This window comes from Tiliqua scincoides, chromosome 3 (assembly GCF_035046505.1).
Source record: "Tiliqua scincoides isolate rTilSci1 chromosome 3, rTilSci1.hap2, whole genome shotgun sequence".
Taxonomy (NCBI): domain Eukaryota; kingdom Metazoa; phylum Chordata; class Lepidosauria; order Squamata; family Scincidae; genus Tiliqua; species Tiliqua scincoides.
In genome coordinates this window covers 195,331,565-195,353,287 of record NC_089823.1, presented here as the reverse complement: position 1 = coordinate 195,353,287, position 21,723 = coordinate 195,331,565, and the positions used below count along the sequence as shown (strand labels likewise).

At 41.1% G+C, this 21,723-nt stretch overlaps 1 protein-coding gene across 2 annotated transcripts in view; it reads right to left on the bottom strand.

Moving 5' to 3' along the window:
* Positions 1 to 21,723, bottom strand: part of VPS8 (VPS8 subunit of CORVET complex) — a 122,720-nt gene that overhangs the window by 75,767 nt on the left and 25,230 nt on the right. For both annotated transcript variants that reach the window (XM_066620293.1, XM_066620292.1), the window contains exons 18-28: positions 21,357 to 21,447; positions 19,988 to 20,034; positions 18,421 to 18,510; positions 17,971 to 18,017; positions 17,331 to 17,553; positions 14,433 to 14,522; positions 12,349 to 12,400; positions 9,821 to 9,863; positions 9,658 to 9,730; positions 7,899 to 8,018; positions 4,404 to 4,475 (exon numbers count right to left, since the gene is read on the bottom strand). In XM_066620293.1, coding sequence (XP_066476390.1) covers positions 4,404 to 4,475; positions 7,899 to 8,018; positions 9,658 to 9,730; positions 9,821 to 9,863; positions 12,349 to 12,400; positions 14,433 to 14,522; positions 17,331 to 17,553; positions 17,971 to 18,017; positions 18,421 to 18,510; positions 19,988 to 20,034; positions 21,357 to 21,447 — 948 coding nt within the window. The remainder of the gene's footprint in view (positions 1 to 4,403; positions 4,476 to 7,898; positions 8,019 to 9,657; positions 9,731 to 9,820; positions 9,864 to 12,348; positions 12,401 to 14,432; positions 14,523 to 17,330; positions 17,554 to 17,970; positions 18,018 to 18,420; positions 18,511 to 19,987; positions 20,035 to 21,356; positions 21,448 to 21,723) is intronic.

Below are 21,723 nucleotides of genomic sequence, written 5' to 3'. Positions count from 1 at the left end.
TTGCCTTTTTTGTATCTTGTAACATTAAAGGTTCTCACCTTAGAACATGCCCCCAGATTACAAATCTCTTGTAAGAAAATGGCACCCACTACAGCCAAAAGACAGAGAATGCCAACAACTTTCTTCACCTACTCTGCCATGTTCACTTATTATCTACTGCACATGTTTAAAGATGCAACCTTCTCCTTCAATCAACTGATCTCCCAGGTTGCTTACAACAGATTATAACACAATGCAAAACAATTAACTCATCTCTTGGTGAAAGGGTGATTAAGAGTTGCTGGGATAGGGGTGCAGATGGACAAGATGCAAAACCTTCTCCCTGGCTCTCTGGTGTTCTTGCTGCTGCCTTTAAGGGGCCCGGGACAAGCGCAGGGGATATAGTTTCCCTCAGGAAGCATGCTACCAGGCTGCATGAGGGGCAATGAGGCTTTTCCTTACACAGGCCAGATGGAACGTGACTCTCAAATCATGTCTTGTCGGTGGGAGGTCCAAGAAAGATGCTGGGAAGATGCAATGTTTTGCAGGATCTCTCTAACATGCCCGTAACAGTATCACAGAGAATCCATTCCTATTTTTTACTTCATTTTTTTATTTTTAAAAGTTATTTCTATATTAAAATGTTTTCATCTTTGTCCTCTTATTAGACAGCAGCTCTTTATCCTTAAACTAGGATGAAGAGCCCTCCAGTGCACCCAGACTTCTTTCTGGGACTGTAGATCAAGTACACAGATTCCAATGGCTTTTATAGTAAGACTCATTTTCCCATCCTTTAAAGACAAAAACATCCTTTTCTGCAAAATTTTTCAGCTCGTGTTCAGACCAAAAGAAAGTTATTTCAGGAGTAATCTAATGCTATAAAGCAGTTCTCAAACTTTTAGCACTGCGACCCACTTTTTAGAAGGAGAATCTGTTGAGACCCACCAGAAGCAGTGTCATGACTAGAAGTAGCATCATCAAGCAGGAAAATTTTTAACAATCCTAGGCTACAATCCTACCCACACTTACCCAGGAGTAAGTCCCATTTATCATCGTTGTTAAGAGCATATACATAGTAGCCTGTCAAAAGCACAAATCTGTAACATTTCTCCAAATGCAGTCACATATCATGGTAGCATCAAATCTGATACATTAAAAATAAAATATTGAAATGGATGGGGACCCACCTGGAATTGGCTCACGACCCACCTAGTGGGTCCTGACCCACAGTCCAAGAAACATTGCTATAAAGTCAGTTCTCAGCTGTTTACTGCACATATCTACCTTAGGAGCCATTTGCAGCAGCATTGCACCTACAGAATTATGTTCATAGTCCTTCTCTTTCAATGAAGATGATTTCCAGGTTTAAAGCATATTCCATCTAACATACCATAAGAACACAAGAACAGCCCCACTGGATCAGGCCATAGGCCCATCTAGTCCAGCTCCCTGTATCTCAAGCAGCCCACTAAATCCCCCAGGGAGCACACCAGATAACAAGAGACCTCATCCTGGTGCCCTCCCTTGCATCTGGCATTCTGATACATAGCCCATTTCTAAAATCACATACCTCACATGATGTGAGGTTGCACATACACATCATGGCTTGTAACCCATAATGGATTTTTCCTCCAGAAACTTGTCCAATCCCCTTTTAAAGGCATCCAGGCCAGATGCCATCACCACATCCTGTGGTAAGGAGTTCCACAGACCAACCACACGTTGTTTTGAATTCATTAGCTCAGGAGACTGTGGCAGGGCCTCTGAGAGGAATTTTATCAGGGGTACAAAGTTTCTTTTGGGTCCCTTTCCAAAGAGGAGGGGTGAAAGGGTAGTGACAGGCGAGCAGAATGGGGACAGGAAGGGGCAAAAAAGGGTGGGTGGAGACAGCTGGAAAAGTCTACCCAACAATGTGGCATTGGCAGCTAGATACAGTAATACAGAAAATCAAACACACTCCACTCTAAAATTTTAAATACCGAAAATCATGTAGAAAATTAGCATCATCATATTTAGGCTCACACTAGAATGGAAAGTGCCCTGTGTGTACCAAAACGCTTCTGCAACAGCTGTAGCCCCACAGCTCCTACACACTCCTGCATGGCAAGAAGATTCACAAGCCAAAGAGCTATTGTAGCAGGCCAGCTTCCTCCCTGTTCTGACACTGTGTTAAGGAGTATCATGCATGCAGTCCTTGGCCCAGCAGATACAGCTTTTGGTAGCAGCAGTTGCGCATCCAGCATCCCATGCAGGCAGCAAGTCCATAAGAGATTCGAAAATATGAGATCCCAGGAAATTTGTGGGCCCCCTTCTTTGGCTCCTGAGCCCCCTTTTGAACCCTGGGCCCAGGTACAAATTACCCCCTTTACCCCCCTCTCCTAGGCCCTGAACTGTGGTCGTGGTCCAATGCAGCCTCATGACTCACTTTTAATGCCAAACATTGGTAGAAATACTACTATCAAGAGGGAGATCTGCACCCCCAAATCTAAGGGAAAGGCTATGACTCCCTTCCTCACTCCCCACCTGTCTAGAATGCACACATAGGACCCGAGTTCCCCTCAGTATGGAAGCCCAATGCTATAGGAATGATATCAGAAACCAATTGATCAGGCAAACCCCAGTTCCTCTGCACCCACACTTGTCTTTTTTTTTGTCATTTATTTATTTATTTAACTATAATAAACATAAAATAGAAAAACAAATACATACATAAACAAAATTCCAATAAAGCAGCACAAGCGAAGCCAAAACATTCCCATACTTATAATCCAAATACATACAGTCCAAACATTAACAAATGTTAATCTATACCACTAATACTTCAAAATCAATCTTCAAATCCAAAATACCTCAAATCTCCATCCTCTCTCTGATTCAAAAAATCAATAACTGGACTCCAATTCTTCAAAAAGGTTTCTGTTGAATTCTCCCTAAGCAAAATTGTTAATTTATCCATCTCCGCATAATCCATAAGTCTTATCCACCATTCCTCCACCGAAGGTATATTCATAGTCTTCCAATTTTGAGCATAAAGTATTCTGGCAGCGCTTATCATATACAAAAATAAAACTTCATTTTTTCTTTCCACATACTCATCTGTCATACCTAATAAAAATACTTCTGGCTTCAATTGTATATTTGTTTTTAAGATCAACTGTATCTGTGCATGAATTTGTGACCAATATTTTTTAACTTTTGAACACGTCCACCACATGTGGTAAAATGTTCCCTCTTGTTTCTTACATTTCCAACAACTATTGGACATAGTTTCATACATTTTAGCTAATTTACTTGGTGTCACATACCAACGATAAATCTTATATATATTTTCCTTAATGCTAACACTCAAAGTAAATTTTGTCTGTTTTATCCATAATTTCTCCCATCTGTCCATTGAAAGTTCATAACCCACATTTTTTGCCCACTGGATCATGCATTCTTTAACCTGTTCATCTTCTGTTTCAAACTTCAAAAGCAATTTATATATTTTAGATATTACCTGCTCATCTGATCTTAATTGTTTCTCCAATAAGCACCCACACTTGTCTTGGTAAGTTCTGCCATGGCCAAGGGGAAGGTTCAAGGGGCTGACCTACATTTTCCTGCCTTTGAATCAGCCAATACAAAATGATGCAGGAGGAAGTCCTTAAAAGGAGATCAGTTTGAACCTGGGCACAAGTTTATTTAAGCCCCTCTGGATCCCCCTGGAGCTGAACAAAGAAATTGCATCTAAGTACTTTTCTAGGCAGGCATCACTAGAAACCATTTCCTCATTCACCCTTTCATGCTACATCTGCCTAAAGTTTCTCTCAAGGATCTAAGCCAACCAAGAAACAGACAGTTCTGTACAACTATTCTATCATTACAATTTCCATATCTACCTATGTAGCCCTCAATCTTTTCATAAGTCCACCATTTTATGACTCCTTTAAAAACAATTTTAAAAACTCTGAAAAGCAAAACAAGAGCCTAAAACTGAGCCCTGATAGATCCTACTTGAAGTATTTATAGTTTGGAGTTTGTCAAGTCAACAAACTAGGATTTAGAGTATGTTGATGAGTGTTAATGTTCCCCATCTGTTGGTAAGCAAAACTACACCTTCTACAAGAAAAATTTTGCTGACTGTTTTTAAACTAACACTCTTGTGGTAGAAATGAATTATTAAAACCCAGGAAATGTTTCTCATCCAAGTATCTCAAAGTACTTTCCAAGATGATTTAGTAAAGCAAATCCCAGACACTTCTTACAAATGTACAGGCTATATGAGAGGCACATTTATCAGTTTCCCAAGGGAAGCATTCTAAGCCAGTGAATTTTTCCCCCTCAAAAAAAAGCGAATATGTGCAGTCCAGAAATAATGAATCCTTTACTGTGGCCATCACAGAGTGAATATTGCAAAGCAACTAATACAAAGGAACATTTACCTTGAGCAAGATGTCAACAATTCTCTGTTGATATTCCACAGCTTGTTTGTCATTCTTAAAGTCTTCGAACGTCTTTGTTAGAGAATGCCATTTGGGAAAAAAGACCATTTCACAGTGTTACTCCCAGGGAATGTATAGTAAGTAAAATATAGTACTGCAACAGACAATGATATATTAAGTACAGGAGGGTGGAGGGACAGTAAGCCTTTGTTCACAATAGGTTTGCCTCTCCTTTCTCAAAAGGTAAGGTGTTTCATGGCTTAGGAAGAAGGCTAGGGAAAGAATAGGGACAGTGGGGTGCTTCTTTTTTTCCCATTCATGCTTTTTTAGGAACACTTTAAAACGAATTTTGGGGCAAAGAAATCTCCAAAAATCCAAAATGTGCTCTGTGGGGAGTTTGCCCATCATTAATAATTTTGATAGCAGATTTCTGGATAGGACCAAGTCATAAAAATAGAAAGCCAGAGTTATCTACCATGAATCCCAGGACCAGGCCAAGACCACCTGATGCCTGAGGCAGCATGCCAAATGCTGCCTCCTTAACCAATAATGTGCTAGTAGCTTCTGCTCCTCCCATTCTCCTTCCCTCCATATTTTTTCTTCTTCTCTGTCCCTCTCTTCCTTTTCCATTCCAGGGAGTGGAAGGAGAAGGGGAAGCAATGGAGGCAAGTAAGCAGACAGAGAGGGGTATCCCCCATCAATCTGCTGCCTGAGGTGACCATTTCAGTTGGACTCATGAGTGGGCCAGCCTTGACAACTACCATTAGTCATCTCCTGCTTTAACTATTGCAGCCTAAGGCATGAGCGAGAGCGACAAACTTAAGGCCTGTGGGCTGGATACAGCCCACAGCAGCTCTTTATCTGGCCCATGTGATAACTGGGCTCTCCCAGCACCACCATCAGCTGTTCTTAGCTGCCGAGCTGCAACATGACACTGAAAAATCAGTACAGCTGAAAAGGTGATGCTGGGAGAGCCCAGTTATCATGCAGACTACCAAGTGATCACTGCCAAGACATCACTGCTAAAAAGGACAGCTACACAGTAATTGAGTTCTCCCAGCACCGTTCTTTCATCAGGGAGAGACAGAAAGAAGCCTTAGAAAGCAAGGAACGGTACGGGGGGGGGGAGGGACAGACCAAGAGAGGTGAGAGGGAGAAAGTGCCTTGACCCTGCTAAGGCACTGGGAGAGCCCAATTGGGCTCTCTCATGGGCTGCCCTTTTAAGTAGTGCTGCTCCTGTTGGGGCACTTCCCACCTACCTCTCAGTTGCAAAATAATGTGTCAGCAGAAGCAGCACTGTTAAAAAGGCAGCCCAGGTGATAACTGGGCTTTCCCATGTCTTGAAAATATGATCAAGATTTGGATATTTTCTCTTTTGTCATTTGCAGCTAATGAGTTGCTAGGCGAGAACAATCTCTGTTCATCACCTTTCGGCCCACAGCAGGTGCCATGAAAGCTATTTGGCCTGCTGTATCAAACAAGTTTGACACCTCTGAGTTAGTTTTCACCAATGGGGAAGGTTTATATTTTCATAATTTGTACCGGAAGTAGTAACATGGATTGGATGATAGATTGAATATGAAAAACCAACGGATAATTAGGTTAAGAAGATATAGGCTATACATCTGTATAAAGATAAAACATTTTGTGCTTGATAGATGTGTTTGAAAACTTTATCTTTCTCAGAAGTAGGCCCACTGTGTTTAGTATGACTTGGACTGTAAGCCTATCTTACTCACCAGAAACAAGCACCTCTACTGACAGAAAAGTGTCGATGGGGATGTGATCAACTGTCTGGGAGAGAATGCAAGCTGTTTGGGCTTAATACATGCAAGCAGATGTATTAGAAGGTTGGAGAAGTGGAACTGTATGAAGGAAGAAAATTTGAGGATAACCAACTTGAAGCTGAGAATCTGTATACAAGTGAACTGAATGACTTAAGATTTGATGGGGGTATTGAGAGACAGTGCTTAGACTGAGAATAGCAGACGATCAAGAACAGATTATGAGGAACTCCATTCAGAGGGGAAAAACTTCTTATGGAAACACTAAATGAGCAATTAAACAGGAACCAGTCAAGGTCAGAGTCATGAGAACATAGGGCATGAAGTGAGTCTATTAACAGAAGCGTTATTATCCACTATATTAAAGGAAACAGAGGAAGATAAGTTGAGGCCTTTGAATAACCCATTATTTTGGTGAGGGCAGACTACATGGAATGCAGATACTGGGAATCATGGGACTTTCAACTTTAGGGATCCTGGACCTTTAACAATTGTATAGCAGAGGGCATCCAGCAAGTGCAGTTTGTCATCTCACAGATGACAAGTTGTACCTGCTGAAATTCTCTTTCCTACGCAATAGTTAAAGGTCCAGAATCCCTAAAGTTGAACATTTGCCCAACCTTGTTCTAAAGGCAAGCCTTTCCACTGTCAAAATGCAAATAAAATTCAAAATAGTAGTACAAGACAACAACCGGAATCAAACAATTTAGTAACTGGCAGAAAGAATCATTTTTACATTGAGTAAGGGACAAGTGTACATAAAGCAAAACAAATAAGAACCAAACAATACATGACTGTTGTGCAGTGTGGCCTGAGCATGTTCAGTGTGAAACTGTCAGTAGCAAATGGGAATAAAATAGGGTGATCATTCAGGAAAACAAATCAAAAGAATCTGAAGTCAAAATGCTATCCCTTTTGGCCCTTTTACCTCACCCTAATTAGCTCTTGCAGTTTCCTCATCCCCAAGTCTCACATATAAACCTTACACTCTGTTTGGTTAACAAAAGGGATAATGGAAAGAACAGGTAGTTTCTTCTGGTTCTTTACTGCTGTATTTGATGTCAGGGCAGCCTCTGGCTTCCAGAAGAAGCAACTGCATGGTCTTTTAATTCTTCAGCTCTCTTTACATGATGAGCATACATGCTACCACATATTTAAAATTTGCCCAGAGAAGAGTTAAAGAATCCAGGAAACTGGATAAATTGGTCATCAGAATCATCTAGTCTGACATTTGCCAAGTTGCATTATTATTAACAAATTCTGGTCAGAGAACCTTCCAGTTTAAAGGGTTTCCTGTATTAATATTACAGAACCTTTAGACTCAAGTAGCTATTTAAGCCATAATTTGTTCATCTTATTCCATTTACGTTCAGCATGCCTACAGTGGTTTTCAGTCCAAGAAGTCTGACTGTCACACGGTCCATGTCGGGGGCTTTGCTCCAAAAGCATTTAAATCCCCTTTCTTCCTAAAGGCTAGAGATACTATACAGTAAGTAGAATCTGCAGAGGCAAACAGAGAGGATTGGGCTGTGGATTGTACTGTCAAAAGATTAACAAATATTGCTTTTCATTTTGTCAAATGCAATGGTAGGCGAATGAATTTTCTGGATTAGCAGAGACTTGACAAAGAAGGCATAAAACTTTAATCCAATGTAAGAGATAATGAGATTTCTCCCTTAATACTATTTGGGGAAGCTGCATTGCAACTTACCAGCGCAAGAACATTAAGGAACTCCCGAGTATCAAAGTGCAACAGTGTACGTACATAGGGGTAAACTTCTTCATCAATGGGAGCCTCAGAAGAGTGCAAACGGATAAGAAATTCAAAGACCTGCAGTAAAAGATTAATAATCATTCCACAGAGTCAGAATTTGAACAGCTAAAAGAACTTCTCCAAACCTACCAGAAAACTTCCTTAGGAAACTAATTTTCATCAGTGTTCTCTGCTATTTTAATACTATCCTCTGGCTGAAAGTTTATTTCCTGGCACAAATTCACTGACACAGCAGTAGGCAAAGGGCTTAACACATCTCATGGTTTTTTATATCCATTTTCACAATTACTGACTTTTTTAAATTGCTGCTTACTGGTATGTGAATAGAAATTATCACCACAGGTTGCCCAAATGATGAATTCTGGCAAAGGCTACAAATGCATTTGCCTTCCATCCTCCCCTTCAGTACAAGTCTATTCCCATTACATTGACTCAAGTCCCTGGACATAAAACAGAAGATAAGTCATTGCTAGCAGAACAGAAAATGAACAATGCAGACCTGATGAATTACAGGCCAACAGTAAGAAACAGAAGAATTTAACTCAGACCTGTAGAGAAGCCTCAATGTTATGCATATCTTAAGGACATTAGGATCGCTCTATCTGCTACAAGAGCTTCTTACAGGAAATTTGCAAATGAATAATAATGAAAAACATACATCATTCCCAACACATGCTCACAGGACTGCTTTAGGTACATCAACATCCATGAGGGGGTTTGACCAGGAAGGACCAAGTTGAACACAAGGTGACTAAGAGGAACAGCAACTAGTTGTTAGTATGAATGCACCCTGTCCTGCTCCCCAATTTCCTTTTTTTACTGGATCAGCAGCTCAAAAAAGTAAAGTCTAGTAGTTTCTGTCCACTGCCACCATCCTAGGCTACATAGACCAGGCAGAGGAGGGCAAATGCACATAGCTAGCTGGCTGGCAATGGAGTTCCAAACAAAGGGCACAAGGCTACTGCAGAAAGCTATTCCAGCCAATTTTAGCTACTGAACCTGCACAGAAGCTTCTGGGAAGACAGGTGTGTCCAAAAATAAGTAACAAAAAGCAAAAAATAAGGGGGGGGGGAACAGGGCTTTCCACACAGAGTCATCTAGCATCCCTAGATTTTATAGGCTCTCTCAAAAACAATGTAGAAACATGACACACAGCACAAAGGAGAAGAGTAAAACTTTTTTTGGTACCTTTTGTACTTCCGGTTTGTGAACACAACCAGGAGGCGGTTTGCACTTACTTTTTCTAAACATTCCAAGCCTTGGGGAGCCCTGCGGAGGGCTCCCTGCACCTCCTGCTGCTTACCCAAGTACTTTGTAAGTACAAGCACTCCCCTCGCCCTCCTTAGCGACACAATCCTGGAGATCATGTTGCTGTCCTTGTCCCTCCCACGCAAAGACTGAGAGTAAGTCTCCCCAAAAGTTTGAAAATCACTGTTCTATAGAAAGACTTTGAAACATGGACCAATAGTCTGAAGCTGAGCTCAGAAAAACCTTGGGGTATTGCTGTGACAACCATAGTCAGAGTGGGTGGTTACTATACAAAGCTGCCTGAAAGGAGGGAGATCAGCAGTCAATGACGCTACTGGTAATATTTTTATTCGCAATTTGCAACACAAGCATAAACAACTTCCATATTTTTAAAAAGCAAAAAATGTCATGGTGTTCTGATGAGTTTCACAGTATATTTTTAACCCACCTGATTTTTAACCAAAGGCACCAGATCTTCAGGAATATTGCCCAATGGATAAGCCCGGCCTGCCAAACAACAACTGCAAGACAAGTAATGATTATGTGCACAAGTTATTAAGTGTTATAAAAAACACTTTTTTAATAAAACATAAATACAGGAAGTACTTCACCTTATATAGACAAGAAGCTTGTTGCCCATAATGACCTGCTCATCTAAGGAAACACAAAGGGAAAAAAAACTTGCATCAGGAATTTTCAGACTCAAAAGGCGACAAAGTAACTTGTGCTCTCTGGTCTCCCTCATGGCTGCCATTCTTTTTTCCACCTATAATACCTCCTTTGCATGAGGGAAGGAAGTACTCGCCTTGCTATGATCAGCCTCAAAATGACACTATGCTTTGTATGCTTTTAACCTCAGATAGAGGTTAAAAGAGAAGATGTTTCAGACCTCATTGATAAATTAAAGATCAATAAGTCACCGGGCCCTGATGGCATCCACCCAAGGGTTATTAAGGAATTGAAGAATGAAGTTGCAGACCTCTTGACTAAGGTATGCAACTTGTCCCTCAAAACGGCCACGGTGCCAGAAGATTGGAGGATAGCAAATGTCACGCCTATTTTTAAAAAGGGAAAGAGGGGGGACCCGGGAATCTGTAGGCCGGTCAGCCTAACATCCATACCGGGTAAGATGGTGGAATGCCTCATCAAAGATAGGATCTCAAAACACATAGACGAACAGGCCTTGCTGAGGGAGAGTCAGCATGGCTTCTGTAAGGGTAAGTCTTGCCTCACGAACCTTATAGAATTCTTTGAAAAGGTCAACAGGCATGTGGATGCGGGAGAACCCGTGGACATTATATATCTGGACTTTCAGAAGGCATTTGACACGGTCCCTCACCAAAGGCTACTGAAAAAACTCCACAGTCAGGGAATTAGAGGACAGGTCCTCTCATGGATTGAGAACTGGTTGGAGGCCAGGAAGCAGAGAGTGGGTGTCAGTGGGCAATTTTCACAATGGAGAGAGGTGAAAAGCGGTGTGCCCCAAGGATCTGTCCTGGGACCGGTGCTTTTCAACCTCTTCATAAATGACCTGGAGACAGGGTTGAGCAGTGAAGTGGCTAAGTTTGCAGACGACACCAAACTTTTCCGAGTGGTGAAGACCAGAAGTGATTGTGAGGAGCTCCAGAAGGATCTCTCCAGACTGGCAGAATGGGCAGCAAAATGGCAGATGCGCTTCAATGTCAGTAAGTGTAAAGTCATGCACATTGGGGCAAAAAATCAAAACTTTAGATATAGGGTGATGGGTTCTGACCTGTCTGTGACAGATCAGGAGAGAGATCTTGGGGTGGTGGTGGACAGGTCGATGAAAGTGTCGACCCAATGTGCGGCGGCAGTGAAGAAGGCCAATTCTATGCTTGGGATCATTAGGAAGGGTATTGAGAACAAAACGGCTAGTATTATAATGCCGTTGTACAAATCGATGGTAAGGCCACACCTGGAGTATTGTGTCCAGTTCTGGTCGCCGCATCTCAAAAAAGACATAGTGGAAATGGAAAAGGTGCAAAAGAGAGCGACTAAGATGATTACGGGGCTGGGGCACCTTCCTTATGAGGAAAGGCTACGGCGTTTGGGCCTCTTCAGCCTAGAAAAGAGACGCCTGAGGGGGGACATGATTGAGACATACAAAATTATGCAGGGGATGGACAGAGTGGATAGAGGGATGCTCTTTACACTCTCACATAATACCAGAACCAGGGGACAGCCACTAAAATTGAGTGTTGGGCGGGTTAGGACAGACAAAAGAAAATATTTCTTTACTCAGCGTGTGGTCGGTCTGTGGAACTCCTTGCCACAGGATGTGGTGATGGCGTCTAGCCTAGACGCCTTTAAAAGGGGATTGGACAAGTTTCTGGAGGAAAAATCCATTATGGGGTACAAGCCATGATGTGTATGCGCAACCTCCTGATTTTAGAAATGGGTTATGTCAGAATGCCAGATGCAAGGGAGGGCACCAGGATGAGGTCTCTTGTTATCTGGTGTGCTCCCTGGGGCATTTGGTGGGCCGCTGTGAGATACAGGAAGCTGGACTGGATGGGCCTATGGCCTGATCCAGTGGGGCTGTTCTTATGTTCTTATGTTATGGTATTAGGTATGCATCATGTATGTGTCTTTCCCTCATTCTAGTTGGGGAATCAAAGGACAAAAAGAAATGCCATCTTCCACTCACTGGGACCAGAAGCACAGCTCTTAAAACAGGAGACAACACCAAAACAAAAAGAGGGGGGAAAAAAGGATTGAGTCAGTGGAGGGGGTACAGGTTTTTAGCCCTTCAATTTCAAGCCTCAACTGCTCTCTTAAGAGAACTTTATCACTGAGATTGGATAGCATATATGTCCCCTTGTTAGTCACTCCACTGAAGTTCTCATCTACACAAAATCTGGGTGGGATCACCGTACAGACATTTGTACACGAACATCACTTCCACTAAGAAATTTGGTCACCGATGAAGCAGCTTTCAGAAAGAGCTAATTATCAGTTAGTGATACAGGACCCAGGATACATTGAAGAAAAAAAACAAGAATGCACACATTATCTTACATTCTCTCAGTTAACAGGTATCAAACCAAATAATGCTCAAAAAAGTACTCAAGTTGTAAGTGAAACAGAAAAACATCTAAAAGTGATGCAGTTACTGTACCTGAGAGAGATTTTCCAGCACTAAGTGGAGGAGCAATGACCCTGAACAATTTCTGCAGTAATATTAGGGGCGGGCGGGGGAGAGAGATAAAAACACAGAGTAAATTAGCACTGATATTTTCTTCATTGCTTTTGTTTTTCATTCATGGCACAATGGACTTGCTGCATACACATAAAAGTGATTTGACAACTACAATGTGGAAAGCCTTTAAAAAGGAAAAGAGCCAAGCTCAAGTTGCTAAGCAGTTATAGAGGATACAGCCAAGGTAGATGCTTACATCTGGAACACTGTTTCACTGCATACAAATCACCTTGGGAACAAAGTACAACAGCCATTTCATAGAAGATGAATTTTCCTGCAGGGAACAGTCAGTTCCATGTAGAAAAGAATACAAAGCCCACATTAGTTCATCATATGTGCAAAATCACAAATCCGTTCAAGGACTTCCCTTCTATTTTCCAACCTCTTTCTTTCAATGCTGCAGAAGCAGCCACATATTCTCCCAAAGGCAGCCCTGTGTGGGATTAGCTGGTCATTCCAGGGACCAAGGAATGTTTTAGCTCTCTAACACTGATCCCAAAAAAGGAATACCCTTTCCTTTTCATCTATTCCACATTGCTGCCCCTGTACACCCAACATCAACTTGCCTAACTGTTGCAATTAACTCCAAGATCCAGTGCTGAAATCTGCATGGATTGAAGCAAGGTTAGTACTACATGGTATCACCTGTTTGGTGAGAAGGCATGCAGATCCACCATATTCTCAGTAAAACTGCAGACTTGGTTCTATCCAGTTATTCCAAGATCCATAAGCATGGCACACATGGCAAAATAGACAAATATACATTCATCATATAGTTCAGGGGTCTCCAAACATTTTAGTATGAGGGCCATATAAAGTATTTTACACATTTTCACAGGCCAAAAAAAAAGTTTTATAAATGAATGACGTTTAAATGAAGGGTATACCCAAACAATGAAAAGATTAGAATTATCTTATTAAATTCTAATGATTAGGATTTGTGCCAAGGCGATAGCTACTCACAGAGATGATACAAGAAGCAGGGCTTGAAGTGAGCAGTTTATAGCGGGTGGAGGCGAGCGACACCTGGTACATTGTGCGATACATTGCATAAATCTGGTTTGTTATGACTGGTTTATGTGTGCAGAAATTATGCTATTTCTTCACCGTGATCATTTATGGAGTTGCTGAAAAGTGGACATGTGGAAACCTGATTTGTTCCATCAGTAGATGTGAGATTAAACATTGAATAATTATGGTTTGTCTTAAAGCATATGGCCCAGGTGACTGAAGTGAGGGTTAGCCAGGTGACACCACTATGGTCATGACACCACTATGGTCATATGGAAAGGAGTGCATTGGACAGAACTACATGTGTTAAACTGTCCAACTGCATCATTGGAGAAAAAATATTTTAAGTTGCTGCACAGTAGAAGTATGCCCTCATACCACATATAATTCTAACAGATCAATAGATATCAATAGAAGTAAAACTTGCAATTGTATTATATGTTCCCACACACTTTTGAATGATGTGTCCAAACAAGGATTTGCAACCAACTAAAAGAATAAATTCAGATAACTATAACTGTAATCTCTCCAAGAGCTTGTTACTCTCTAGGAAGGAACCTTAATACAAGTTTGGGTGCCTGTAGAGTTTTCCCATGATTACAAGGAGAAAGCTTCCAACAAATTAGTGTTCTGTTTATCCTAATCTCCTGGCTACCTAATCTCTCCCTAGAAAGTCCAGCTGACTCATTAGGTTATTACTATATTTAATAACAGCCACTTGGCTCCTATAAGACCTGCTCATCCGAATTCCAGGAGGACTGACTGTTCCTTTTAGGTTATCCATGTACTACTGTGTCCATGTGCAGTAGAAAGCACTAACAATCACAAGAAGGAAAACTGGACCACTCTGAAGCAAGAGATCTTCAATAAAAAGCTCAGGCACTAACATTTGTAGCTGACAAATTACTGGGGAGAAAAAGCAAATCATCTGAATATAACCTAGATCAAAAGAGATAAACCAAGTACTTGGCAAATGATGCCAATCTTCCTACCTCCATTGGAGTGATGAAATCATTCATTCCACTGTTGTAGACATAGATCATAGCATCATACAAGCGATTTTCCCAACACATGAGAACCACCTAGGAGCAAAAGAAAAGTCTGAAATATGAAGATGCAGGTACGAACACTTCATGTACAAATATGAAGACATTCAGCAATACATATAACACAGAGCAAAAATTGAGTTCCTTAGTTCAGAAGTAGGTAATTTATAGCTTGTGGATAATATATGATCTTCAAAAGCCAAAATAATACCTTTGTTATCCTATTTGGGCTTCCCCTCCACACTGGACCTATTACTTTTATGGTCTTCAAGACTCATGCACTCAGTACTCAACAGTGTCCAGTGGTGTTTTTTTTGGGGGGGGGGGGAAGGTACAGTTTTGTGACTGCAGAAATGAATTTAAATATGTGATTAAATACTTCTGATGCAACGTCTGTGTTGAAGAAGTTGGCCATTTTGGTCTGTATGCTTTCAAAATGTAAACACTTTCTTGGAATCCCCACTGTTTTCCTGCAGTGTTTAGTCCTGCAAAGATTCCTCAGATCACTATATTCTCTATGTAGTACAACAGCCCTTTCATGCAGTATTTAAATTAATATTGCACCTGAATAGCGACATCCTAGAAACCAAAACTGAGTTTAAAATGTTGAGCCAATTTTGATATCCAAGTCTTCTTTAATATGTGGAGCATTTCTTAAAACATGTGCATTATTGGATTTCAAGTTCAGTTAAAAACAGTTACCAGTCTCCAAAGTTGCAGAGAATGTCTTTCAACATATCAGCTAGACTCTTAATACCAGACAGAGTACATCTTTTTTGTACCTCTGCAGATTTTGTTTAAAAAGCTAGCTCACATGAACTACCATACCACACACAGGGACCTATTGTTGTTTTCTGTCTTGCTGCACAGCTGCGTGCATTTGTTTGCCTAATCCTCTATCTGCTGCTAATTTATGGCTACTTCAGACATCAGTGTTAATATACTCAATCCCCAGCCATATAGTTATGTACATACAGCAGAGAGGAAAGCACAAGAGCCAAGCCCTCAATAGCTCCTAACACTAAAAGTTTTCAGAAATGGGAAAAAGTGTTAACATATGAGAAGTCATCCAATACAGGAACTGATGCTTTTGATCACATTCAGCAAGTTTAAGTTCTAACAATTTTGTTTGTTAATTTCAGAAATCTGGACTTTTTAACCATATGAATTTTGGTGTTTTAACCTTTATCTGGGAGGTATTCAAGTTTTAAGTTTTTACTAGTAGATCAGTTTTTAACTTTCCAGGTATTTTTAGTCTTTTGATAATGCCCTACACACGTGAAGGCAAAATGTTAGGAGGAGAATTTAAACCTGCTGAATGTGATCAAAAGTCCAAAAAAAACTTTACATTTCAGGTTAACATATAATCAACATCAAAACTATAAGAGATTTGGGGTACAGGTGCTCTCTCTGTTTCACAACTTCTCAGAATACTGATGAAGTTGGAAGTAACTTCATACATACGGCTGGAGGTAGAGTTTCCAAGGCTGAAAGAAAGTTACTGGCACTTTACAAAATTAAGGCCTATTCATATATAATTCCCAAAACTTCTGTTTAGAACCTACACCTGATGAGACATCTACCTATCCTGCCCTAGGGCGCATCTGATTTGCATCATCCGGCTCTGCCTGGTAACCAGGGCCAGCTCAGCCATGAGGCTAATTGAAGCTTACACCGCAAGCATGGCACTGGTAAGGGAAGCCTCCTCTACTGCTCTTCCTCTTTGAAAAGGAAGAGGGGTACAGAATGGGAAAGGAAGTGTGGAGGAGAGGAGAGCAGTGGGCTAGAGCAGTGGTGTCCAAACTTTTTGGCTAGAGGGCCATATCATCTCTCCAACACTGTGTTGGGGGCCTGGAAAAAAAGGTTTTACACTTGAAATTTGAATAAATTTACATAAATGAATATATTAGAGATGGAACTTATATGAAAGAATGAAGGTATCATGATAACTCAAGGCTATAAAAGACCATGCACAAAGCAAGGCCAGACTTTGCTGCCTCTGCTGCTTCACAGACATGATTCGGCAAGTAGTGGAGGGAGCCCTCAGCTCACAGCTCGTGCAAGAGGTCAAACAGTCTTCGTGCTGAGAGTAGTCGCACTGGGCCAGCGCGGGCTCCAGCCAGTCTCCAGAGGGCAAGAGGCTCATTTGAGACTGGGGGCTCCCTGTGGGCTGGATTGGGGATCCCTAAGGGCCAAAAATGGCCCCTGGGCCGGGGTTTGGGCACCCCTGGGCTAGAGCATTGGAGAGCAACACTGTTGCTCTAATCTGTTTCTAAACACTTCTAATCTGTTTCTCTCCTTTCTGAATAGGAGTGGATGAAGGCTCTGCAGGAGTGCATGGACTGGTAAGAAGGGGCAGCATTTGCTGCACCATCAGACACCAGGAAGCTTGGGCCAGCCCTGCCACTAACATCTTGAACATGACTGGAATGGGACTTTGATTTGCTACATATAGGTCAATCCGTTTTGCACAGGTTATCCACTGGACTTCATGTATTTGGGTTCAGTTATAACATTACATTCTAATGTGAAATCTCCTGAGTCTCCAGAGTTGCAGGTTAATGTAAACAGGACACAAACCTGTTTCTGTTAAGATTTCATTTCATGACCATAACTGATCCTGAGACAGAAATTGCAATTAATTATGATAACATGAGCCAGTCTAATGTAACTCTTGAGGTCTTGTTTGACAGGGAGCACAGGATAATCAATTTAGCACAACCCAACTCAGAATTTCTAAAATACTGAGTAACTATTAAATAAAGGACTACAAGAAAAACAAAAAAACTAGAGGACTAAAGTAGAAGTTCATATGTCCAATAAATGTAGCATGTTCATCATCACCTGCTGCAAATCAAGGCTGGTAATATCCATATGTACAATGCAAGCCTCCATGTTTGCCATTAAATTTTTATCTTGGAAGTGAAGCAACAGATCTTTCATAATTTGAGCTGTGATTCCCACCAATTTATCACTTAAAATGTAAGGTTCAAGACACTCCAGAAAGACACCCTTTGCCACAGAGTTTTCACTCATCTTGTCATACATCTGACTAAACAACAGATCCCTAGAAGAAAGGAAACAACTAGTTAATAAAGACATTACTGAAAATTCCTAACTTTTTTTAGCTAGTTATAGTTGATTCCTAAGCATACCCAGCAGGGAACAGCCCTTTTGGCATTCAAGCTTCAGGTTTAAGGTAGAGCTTTCAAGGTACGTCCATTTAGCCACCTGCTGCTTGGCAAATAAGCCATTGCACATGCAGTGCTATGATTCAGGCTAACTCAGACAGGAAATAGACAGAAAAGCTTCCCCTATGCCCCTTTATTCCATAATTGTCAGCTATCAGAGCTCACTTTTCTTTCAGAACACCTGCTGGTTGTCATTAAGGCAGCCTACTAGACTAGAACAGTCAGTTTCCCTGATGCAGCATGTATGGCAAGCCTCCTGAATTCAATAGGCAGGCTTTCAAACTCTCACTTACATTCGCTGAAGCAGAAGGCAGTAATCAACGATGACAGGCACCATATCCTGTGGAAGGACCACAAAGAAAATGTCACCAAGAATCCAAAAGTACTACTGCATGTCTTATCACTGCCACAGCCAGTACAAGGAAAAGAATCAGAATGTGACTTCCACTGAGAGAAGGGGGAACCCCACAGAATTCAGAAGGCCCTATTTCATGCACAATGTCGCCAACAGACAAAAGATCAGAGGCTATCCACTGCTTTTGTTCTGACCAGAGAGTGTTAGCTACTGTGTCCCTCCCAACAACCACCAAGAAATGCCAGGAAAAGCTTAACAGAAATTGAAACCCCTAAATCCAAATCCTCTTGCCCTACCTAGTTGTGAACTGAGCTAGTCACAATCTGTTATTGCTCTTCTCTAAATTTAAATCGAAATAGCTAGAAAAAAACATTCCAAATTATTGTACCTGAAAATGTTGCTCCATAATTTGGATTTTACCCTGGTCAGGACATTTTCTCATAGTTCGATCAGCATAATGGATAAGGATCTCAACCAGCTGTGGGGGAGGAAACAACAAGGCAATGCATTACATTAAAGAAGGTGCTTATGATCAGTAGAGCAAAACAATGCACTGTATGTATCACAAGACTCCACAGCAGTTAAGAGTGTTTTACAAGCTTCTTCAAATCCTTTCTGCATAATCTATATACTAAATACTGAACTCATGTGGTTGAGTGCCTATCAGTTTGTATACAACAGGGTCATCCAAAAATAAGGCATTTATTTATTAAAAAGATTTCATGCCCTGCCCTTTCACCCATGTAAACAAACAACGTTTTCCCTGCTGAAAGGTTAGCAGGAAGGGTGCGGATCTTAACTCACAAGGGAGAGAGTTCCACAACTGAGGCACCATCAGAGAGATGGCCAGGAACAGCACAGGAAACAGGAACCCCAACGATGACCTTACAGGGCAACCCAGTTGATATGGAAGAGGGTCTTTTAGGTACCTCAGACACAAACCATTAAAGAGCTTTAAAGGTCAAAACCAACACTTTGCTCAAAGTCAATTTGGCAGCCAGTGCAATCACCAGAATCAAACTGCCAAGCCCCAGCCACTGCACTCTACAGTTTCTGAATAGTCTTCGTTTGCAGCCCCATGTAAAGTGCATTACAATGGTAAAGACTTGAGGTCATCAAGGCATGGGTCACTGTGGTTAGATCCAACTGACTGAAGTACAGCGGCAGCTGGCACACTAGCCTTAGCTAGGCAAAGTTGGCCACCGATGCCATCTGGCAATCCAGGAAGACCCCTCAAGTTGCAAACCTACTCCTGCCAAGATTGTGTAACCCCATTCATAGCAGGTTGATAGCCCAATACTTGCATCATAGGTTTCCAATACCTGAATCATCAGTTTCCAAACCAAGAGGACATCTCTTTCATTCAAATTTAATTTCAGTTTGTGAATATGAAAGCCATGCTAGATGGCCTCTAGAGTTTTGAAACTATATTCTTTTTCAATAATGTCAGCTGCACATGTTGCCTTTCCCACATAGTTTGCATGCATTTTAAGATCTGAATTTGTGTGTGTTTCATATGAGAAAAAGCAAATACACTGCAAGCAGCTCTTAAACATCTCAAAAACTTCTCTTGGGCAAACAATGATTTCAGTTTAATAATATAATTGTTATAGAGTTTTTAACTTTGGGACAGCACCTCCATGCTACTTATCTTCATGTGCAAATCCTATATAAATACTGTGAATGGTGCCTCACGTTTTGCCCTGTGGGACAAATAGTAGCTGACTGAAGGGAAGAAGATTTAAACTGGGAAAATGGTCAGCGGGGTGGGGAGGTTAAAATCCCCTCTTTCCCAGCTCTATGGGTCAACATCAGATTCTCACACACACACACCCAAGCCTGAGCAGTAGATTCTGTTCACAAGTCTCCCATGCTAGAGGGACAAGAGTGCACTCTATTGTTGATTACAAAGTAGGGAGATGTCATCAGTTAAAGAAGAAAGAAAAGAAACTCACTCTGTCTGCAACGACTGCCTTTCGCTTATGTTCATCTCCAGACAATCCTGTTAAAAAGAAAATGCCACTTGCTTTTCCAAATGAAAAGAATTTTCAGTTCTCATAACTCACATGGCAGTATTATTATTTTTTACTATCTATCCTACCTCCTCCCAAAGTTCAAGTCACATGGCAACACTTTTAACATATGTTTTTAAAAGCTTAAGAGCCAGGTTAATTAGAAGAGCATGACGATATCAGTCTTGAGGTCACAAAACATTCTAGTACATGTGTTCAAATCTGCATGACAAATTTTCAGCCTTCTCACCAGGTGGTGTTGATAAAATGAACTCTTGGTTGTCTTTAAAATGGAAATTCCAGCTACAACATCAGCTCCATTAACAGATCGAAGTTGAACCTAAGCATCTAAACACTATATAGTAACTGGATGCATGCTCTGCATCAATTGAAAAGGACAAAGTCACACATTCCTTCCAATTTTCCATTCCTTGGACAGGTCTTGTCCAAGTATGAGAAAAGGTTTCAACTTGAGGGGTAATTCCTCTCACTCTCACGTCCTCTCCCAGGTGCTACCAGCCCAACCATGAAGAGAATGTAATGAGCATGGACCTTTCTAAAACTTTATACGACTACATCAGAGATGTATTTTCTAGCTACATAGGCAAAAGACTGAAAGTGTAGTGCCACACAGGACTTTAACTTCAAATTTAAATTAAAATCTTAGTCAAGTACAAGATCAGTTACTCTTCCTCATACCTACTGCAGATTAGCTTGAGCTCTTTGCAAGGCATCCTATGTCCTTTGCACCTAGCCCTTTTCTCACAAGTTCTTCTGGTAACCCAACATTCCACTTTAAGCAAGCAATATCATGCAATCTTGCCAAGAAGAAGAGACAACCACTAGCTTAGATGAGTTTAAAAGAGATTAGGCACATTTGTGTGAAATTTGTCTTTCAATGTCCTTAGCCACAATAGCAAGCTTGGACCTCCAAATCCAGAGGCAATATACCTCTGAAGAACATCCGATAGGAATAAAACACTAGAGGGAGGCTCTTCTTTTCATTACTCTGCAAATGGGCTTCCCATAGTCATTAATCTGGCCACCATAGGGAATAGGATGTAGATGGACCCTTGGCCTGATCCAACAGGTCTTTTATGATCCTATGAGTACCACAGAATAGTTCTGCAGATACAGGCTAGTACCACATCTATTCATCTTGTAATGTTCACTATTCTTAATGTAAAGAATGTGATCGCACTATTTTATCTTAATACACTGCCACAATACGAAGAAGAGGATAGGATTTTTAGTTTAAGCAAAATTATGATTTATCCTCTAGAAGGTACAACATCTCGGTAATAAAACTCACCTACAACAGCCTTAGCTTTCCCTTCATGAAAGGACCAAGCAAGAGCCAGTGCTTCATTAAGACATTCTTGTTTCAGCAGGTGATCTATTCTCTAAAATCAGACACACAAGAGCAGCAGTTAGTATTGCAGATTATGCCCTGCTTAAGAACAAATATCATCCAATCAGTGTACTGATGAGTTCCCATCAATAATTTAATATATGACTGCAGTGATTGCACTCCTGGTTCAGAAATATCCTAGGTGTTTGGACAAAACTTAGAAAAATCCCTTCGGTTTAAGCCATTTCTGCCCTACATTGCATGTACACAACAGGGATCAAATGTGTACACCTGTGGGTTGTGCAGAAATGGGTTAAAAAAAAGAGCC